The sequence below is a fragment of the Gavialis gangeticus genome, unplaced genomic scaffold (genome assembly GCF_001723915.1).
Source record: "Gavialis gangeticus isolate Ggan-Ray unplaced genomic scaffold, GavGan_comp1, whole genome shotgun sequence".
Taxonomy (NCBI): Eukaryota; Metazoa; Chordata; order Crocodylia; family Gavialidae; genus Gavialis; species Gavialis gangeticus.
Genome location: NW_017729032.1, coordinates 187548497 through 187556251, shown reverse-complemented (window position 1 = coordinate 187556251; position 7755 = coordinate 187548497). Strand labels below are relative to the sequence as shown.

The following is a 7755-nucleotide window of genomic DNA, read 5'->3' as shown; positions in this document are numbered from 1 at the left end:
TTGAACTAATCACATTTTCTTTTTTTGAAGTACCTTTTTTTGGCTCTGTGCTGACTGTCAAACACACAAGATAAAGTTTGTCATTCAGGCAGTACCAGCATTTGAGTCAGTACACAATGACACAGTTATTTATCAAACTGAAATTGTTGCCATAGCTCCACTGTGGGACAGTGCAGGTTAAACAATAGCCTTGTTCATTCACTCTGGTCCAGCCTGACATTCAGTTCCAGCTCAACAGCAATGGATCTGTTTCCCAGAGCATAGCAAGTATACAACTGTTCTAGAGAAAAAGAGACTGTAGGATTTGGAAAAGAAAAGCTTCTTGGATCGTATTTGGATTTTCAGATGCTAAATTACTTTATCACCACAGATTGCTCTCAGCTGATCTTTAACCTCCCTTGGGACAGTCATACAAGAACAACTTGGCATGACCTTTGCTCAATTGTTTTAAATACAAGAAGTGGAAATATTATTATGTGGCCAGAGCAGTTCAAGGTCCTCTCAAGGAAAGTGTGAAAGCTGCAGGGATGTATTTGGTAGCAGTGTTGGTCTGAGACAGAAAGAAAAAGCTGCAGGAAGAAGTTTGTCAGAAGTACGTTAAACACAAAGATGGTAGGCCGTCAAAAACGCAGGACAGAAGAGGAAACTCAAGAGACGCAGACTGCCAAACATCAACGACAGGTGATAAAGATGTGTTTTTTCATGTGTTTTTTTGCCATCCATAATATTAATATATAGGTCATTAATGAAATGTATTATGAATGACCATTTCAGAGGTCTGAGTAGATATACATAGCATTATATAGTAACACATTCAACAAAGTACTGAAGTTATGGTATTGTAAGCCTGCCTTAAAGGAAGACAATGTAATATTTAATAAGACTAAAGATTTTTCCTCAGCACTTATCTTTATGTGTAATCATCATAATTCATCCTTTATCTGAATAAAAAATAATAAAAGCATTCTTTTAAGGCAAATATTTAAAATAATATTACCAAGCTGAGGTGTCATACATAAAGCTTATGCTTGTTATACATTTTAAAGTGAAGTTAGAAACCACTTCAAAATTCACAGGTATAAAATGTGGGTAGATCATAAATTTAGGCATTTTTTAGCAAATTTCACAGCAATACTTTGTTTAGAAATGCCTAATAGTTACTCTTCACCTTTACATGCTGTTTATCTTAGCGAATGTGTTTGCATGTATATTCCTGTAATTCTTTTGCTCTATATATTGGTCTGAATTCATTCTTGATGTAGCTCCATTAAATTCAGGATTTACACACCAGGTCTGAATGTAGCCCTTTGTAATCTGCCGGAGGAATGACTTATCAAAGTGAGTTACTCATCTGATAGCCCAATACGATATATTTTAACTATCTTAAATTGCCAAAATGAAATGACTTTTTGGAAGAATATGCCATTCAAATGAGAGTAGATTAAATAGATTTCTGATAAGATTCCTACATATACCAGCTATGAGAAGATCTACCTAGAATCTATAATCATCTCCAAATCTGTTCACGTGTACTTAGCCAACAGAAATGCTGAAAAGAAGCACATTACTTTTCTGTTCATTTCTGAATAGAAAATAAATACTATAAAATTCTAGTAAACATTTATTTCCAAACTACAGGAGCTACCTGTTTACCAGACTTGCTAACATCCTACTGTACTGACAGTAAGCCTTAGAGCCAGCAGATTCAAATTGTTTCTGAGGCAATAGGTTCTGGGACTGAAATCTTAAATTCAACAAGAGACTATGGCATCTTTAGCTATTTGTTGTAAGGCCTGGCTGCATATGTGACACAGAAGCGAAAAGAAAAAAAGAGTAGGTGCGTTAGCTGAGCCTCTAGACAGTAGGGGGTTTTTTTTGGTTTTTTATTTTTAATAAAAAGGGTGGGCTGAATTTTGATTATAGTTACATTAGGATGAATCCAAACAACTCCACTGAAATCAATTTAATTACACTAGATATACAACACCATAACAAAGATCAGAATCTAACCACCTGCCTGCTTACAATCATATTCTTATTCAAGCCTGAAAGAAAAGTAAAAATATTATAATGTAAATTAGATAGGGAAGAGAAGCCAGATCAAACTCACTGAGAATGAACTTTCACATAATTATAATGTCTAAGAATTAATTCTTGTGCCAATGGTTTTCAAAGCATATGATTATTGCCACAGCATGGAAGTCTCTGTTTTAAACACTTTCAGTGCTCTCACTTTACAATTTCACAAAAATGAACAATTAATGTATAAGCAGAACATTAATGCAGAAAAGCTGTTACAGTTCAAGCCCTGGCTGAAGATCAAATACACACCTGCTGGTGAATTAGAAGTAGTATGTACAAGCCCTGAGATAACGCACTAGTCTCTGTGTTTACTTGTTCAGGTCACTTCAGCAGACAAAAGGAAGTCATCATGATAAACCTATACATATTTCAAATGGTTAGTGGCTTACTAGTAATCCTGTAATTCACCTGTTTCCTAACACTGGATTTATGTAGGTGGACCTTTGCACCTGTTAGTCTATCAGGATTATTATAGGATTTAATTATTATGTTATTATTATAAGGCCTAATTTATTTAAAAATGCCAGACCGCTGTCACCGTTTATGTATCCTTATTTCTAGATTTCACTATGTTTGGACAGTGCAATGACACAAGCTCAGTTTCAATCCTATTGATGACAGTCATTTAAATTCTCCATTTAATAAGGTAACTTGCCTGTTGCTTCAGCAGCAAAGTCACATCTCCTGGCCGCTGACTGGACCCCACCGTGTTGCCCCCTTTGGTTTCTCTGGCTGGGTTTTTCCACCTGAGGTCCATTAAGCCAGGACCCTAGATTTCACAGCTCCAACTCGCCCCTCGCAGGCCCCTCAGCCCCTGGTCTTGTCCCTTGCAGGCTCTGGGCCCCTTGGGCCCTAGTCTCGTCCCTTGTGGGCACTGGGCTCATTCACCAATCCAGTCTTTCCTGTCTGGTATCACAGTCCACCAACAAACAGCAGCCCTCCTTCTGAAGTGCTTGGGCTTTTGCCCCCATGCAGCCCACTAATTCCCAGACCCTGGAAGGGTCCGTGCTTGGTGTCCCTGCAGCACCCCTGTGGCCACCACAGTCAGCCATATCTGGTCCTCTGGTATTTAAATACAGTGAAAAGCATAAGCATCTACTCCAAAAAAAGGCTCCCTACCCAGGGTTAATCCTATACCACAGTAGCATTGCAACACAGGCTCAAAACTCTTATCTACTGCTGTCCAGTGGTGCAGGGGCTTCCCTCCAGCTTCCTGGCAGTCTGGAGTCCTTTCTCCTCAGGTAGCCCAGCCATCTGCTCTCTTGAGCTCATCTTCCTGAAGCTTTTAAGGCCAGACTGTCTCTCCCTAGCTCAGGACCTAGGCTTACGTGCCTCCTCTCTGGGCCACCTGACCCTCTACTTCCACTCCAGGCCCGCACCAAGGGGCACACAGCCATTTTTATTCAAGGGCCCTCTGCCATTATCCGTCTGTCTAGGAGGCTGCGGCTGGCCAGCTGACCCTTGGCTCCCCCTCCCCTTCAGTAATGGAGCAGGGGCCCTGTTATACTCATATTCATTAGTATTATAAGCAACCATATAAAAATTCAGCCCAGTGGAAACGGATTATTTTTTAAAAACCATCCCCCAGCACTCAAACTGGAATGGAAAAGTGATGAATACACCATTTCCACTTCCTAGCTGTGCTCCTTCAACCTTACTTCCCCCAGCTTTCCAACTTATCCCATAACTCCATCTTTTCAGTTGTCTGTCTGCTCTCCTTCCTATCAAGACTATGGTTTGTTTTATCTTAGTGGTGTCATCCTCTTCCTGGAGCAAACTTCCCACAGTGGTTGTTCTCCAAGGTAGCCTAGAAGGAGATTTTTTTTGTTTCTTCCTAGTTTCTTCAGGCTCTTTCCTGGTGCTTAGAATAGGACTTGCTATATAGTCTAATCAATGACCTTACTCCTCTGATTATTCCAAAGGTGCAGTACCTACCATCTCTTGTCAAACACAATCATATCTACATTGTGCTTGTGCGTGAGAGCTAAAATGAGGGTAGTGTAGTTTCAGTGCATATTATGGGTTCAATGGAAAGCATAAATATAAAAATAAGTGTAGAGCATTTGTGAGTTTGTAGTGTGTATGCTTAGATAAGGCTAGAAGAGCTTTACTAAAATTACGTGGTGAAAGGATTACTTTAAACTGCTCAAAGCATAGTGTTGAAGAAGACTTTATATTAAACTAAAAGGTTGGTTCTTAGATTAAACAATTTTGAGCTGGAAATGCATAAAGTTCCTCTCTCATCTTCCACAGCCTTTTTTCTAATAAAACACTAGAAGGGAGTAATAAATGGACTACTAGATTCATAGTTTTTATACCTGTTTTTAATAATAGCAGTTACTACAGTCCTAATGCCAATTCACCTTCTGATTCCTAAGAACTTGAACTATACATGGATTTGAGAAAAATATTAGTGGATGCTAAAAGGAGGGAAGAAAGGACTTTGGTCTTTTCAGATCATGGAAAAAGTCAAAGTTGGAACTACAGTAAAGAAAAACTGAAGGGGGTAAAAGAATACAGCTAAATAAACAAATTGTACAAATTCAGCAAAAAAAAAAACTATGTTAAAAGAACACTGTCACAATTGTAGAATCAAACATCCAGAAATTAGAATCAAGATTGACTATACAATCTTTTTTCACCTTCTCCGGTATATGTATTACGGTAAAGTTTTTACCTACCTGACAATATACCATATCTTCTCACATTCAACATGCACTTTTCCCCCCAAAATCAGCCCCCACAGAATTGGAGTGCATGTATAAAACAGGGAACCTGTATTTCATTGGAGAAGCAGCTTTGTGCATGCCAGGCAGCTGCCAAGATAGCTAACATTTGTCTGACTCAGCAAGCTGAAGAGATGGCGTCCCGTGTTAACCTTCTCACAGATATAGCTATTGGTTGGAAGCAGCGTGTGAGCTGTTGGTAATATCTTGACGAATCTTGTGACATGGAAACAATACTTTCTTTACAGGAACTTATATAAAGAACAACTTACAGTAAAGAACTAAGAGTCCTGCTACCTGCCTTATAAGGGTCTGGAGCTTAACCTTGTATGACATATAGAGACTCACCCAGCCTTTCTCCTAGGATGCCACACTTCCTGGACACGCTCTGTTCCCAGGGTACTGATTCCACGTCACAAAGTCAGCCACCTAGAAACATATCCTCCTCTTTCCCTCCCCCACCCCCCATTCTGCCTTCCAAAAAATAAGGAGCAAGTTTTATGTGGGGGTGTGCTGTATGCAAAGAAATATGGTGCTATTTTCCCATGGCACCCCTCTCTCCATCTATGCACCAACTGGAGGGTGAAACTATTCAATCTTATGCTTTTATCAATATTACATAACCTAGGCCTTATTTACTGCACACCATTCAAACCCTGCTCTCAGAACTATTTTCCTATGTGTTTTTTTTTTCAATAATTGCTCCCATGACTATAGTATCTGAGAGCTTTAAAATGCTGTTTTCACAGCATATCTAAGGGGAGGAGTTGGGATTATCCCCGTAGTACTGAAGAGGAATTGGAGCAGAGAGAGACTGAAATAAAAGTTTACCACTAATTTTAGGTGCCCAGTTAGAGATGTCTAAGACTTGATTCTCAGAACATAGCATTATGTGGCACTTCTCGGATCTTTCTCTCCTCCTTCCTGGGCTTGTTCCCATCCCTATTTCTTTCTATGACCATGCCTAGTCTCGTTCTCCTCCCAGGTCCATGTCTGATCTAGTGCACCCACTCCCAGCACCTGGCCCACATTCCCTCCTGTTTCTCTCATCAGTCCCTAGTATCCCCTCTCCTTCCACTCCCAGTTACAATTCCTCTTGCCCCTAGTCCCAATTTTGCCAGTTTTTTCCAACTTTACCTAGTTCCAATTGTCCTTATCTCAAACTTCTCTTTCTCCCAGACCTTCCCCACATAAATGTGTCCCCCCTGCATTCATATCAATTGGATTCCTTCTCCCTGCTGTCTGGAAAACATAACTGAGAGCAGAAGAGAGAGGTGTGTCCCAGTGTCAATGTCTGGTGTTTTTTTAACCTGGAGTAGCTGGGAAAAAATAGAGAAAAGGTTCTTTTAACCCCTATAGCCCTGGGCTAGAATATAGAAAGTTGACTTGATGATGAGTTGTTCTGTGGGAAAGGCACAAGAAGTTGTGAGACGTTCAAGTAGGCTCAGTAAGGATAGAACTTTTGGAAGTTTTAGTAGTTAAAAATCAAAGCTGCTTATGGGCAACCTGGACATGAAGAAGATATGATTTTGGACATGAATAAGACATGGATTTTTAGATAATTATGGAAAAGGATCTGATGTAAATCTTCTCAGGCTCCATTTTTTGAAGTGATAATATCCTGGGTTTTTTTTAACTTCGTGGCCTGTAGGTCTGCTATTAATTTTGGCCAAGTTCAGGCCAAATTTGTTGTGAAGCCAAGGGGGAGACTGCATGTGCAAATGAAAAAAAAAATCTCTCTTCAATTCCAGGGAGAAAATGGCCTACTGCTTTTTTGTTGACTTTATCTACATGCTTCAAAGTCCTAGCTCTGTGCAACTGATGGATGAGTCTGACTGCAGTAATGTTGGGCTGTCAATCTGTCCTGTTCTGACACCAGATAATTGAAAGATACTTGTTAAAATTAGCAAAGAGAATCAAACAAGCCACTCAGAAAATGTCCTAGCAGTAATTGCCCGGATCTTTCTTACATATCTGACAGCAGTGGAAATGTCAAACAAAACTGTTGTCCTCTTAGGTCACTTCACAAAAGCAATACATTGGTAGTCTAAGGACTGATAGACAAGTAGAGCATGAGCCCCGAGTGATGTTGAACAGAGAGTGCCAAACTGGCCCACTCTCCCTATTCACCAATGTTCTAGTTTCAGCTCCACAGGAGAGCATTAGCAACACTGCAGAAGCGTGTGTGAGTGACTGAAAGGCATTCTGGGAAATGTAGATTTTTCAAGCAGCAGCAGGCAGTGTCACTGGAGAAGCAACTGGAGTTCACTGCTGCTGTGGGGAGATGTCATCCTTTTTTTTTTCCTCGAACAAAAATCAGCATGAGTGTCAGTGCCAAAACAATGAGATGACATCTCCCCCCAGCATCAGCAAACTCCCATTACTGCATCCACTGGCACAGTCTCTGGGGCCTGAGCCCTGCAAAGAAGATACGGGGGTGGTGGTGCTGGCAGCCCTGGCCAGTTATGCCACTGTGGTATGTAATAGGACCAGTCCCCACAGTTCCTGTTGAGTGTAAGCAGGATCTAGATCAGGCATATTGTAAATCTGTGAAAGACAGAGGAAGTTACTCACTGATTAAGTCTTCCTTGACAGCAAAGGGATGGTTTTACTGTGGGATAATTAACACAAATTAAATATAATAGAGACAAAGTCCACTAGCTTTACCCTATGCCAAGCCACATGAGGTCAGTCCAAGATAGGAAGAAAATGTTCCCAAGATAGGAAGAAAATGTTGACCATATCTGGGTACTTTACAGTAAAACTCAAAGTACCTTGTCCCTACATAGAAGTTTACAATGAGATAGCTGGAAAAGATATCATTTATCTTATTGTAGAAAACCCCAGTAATAATAGGAGTATAAAACTCGATGGCATTTCCCTCACATTGTCAATAACTTGTTAACTTTCGAATGCTGTGTCTGATCAGTTCGAAAATTTCAGAGCA

General features: G+C 40.2%; 1 protein-coding gene across 1 annotated transcript in view; it reads left to right on the top strand.

Annotated features, from left to right (window-relative positions):
- Positions 1 to 7755, top strand: part of PCYT1B (phosphate cytidylyltransferase 1, choline, beta) — a 76688-nt gene continuing 68933 nt past the window's right edge. Inside the window, exon 1 of the mRNA XM_019525369.1 lies at positions 1 to 681. Coding sequence (XP_019380914.1) covers positions 610 to 681 — 72 coding nt within the window. The 5' untranslated portion in view covers positions 1 to 609. The remainder of the gene's footprint in view (positions 682 to 7755) is intronic.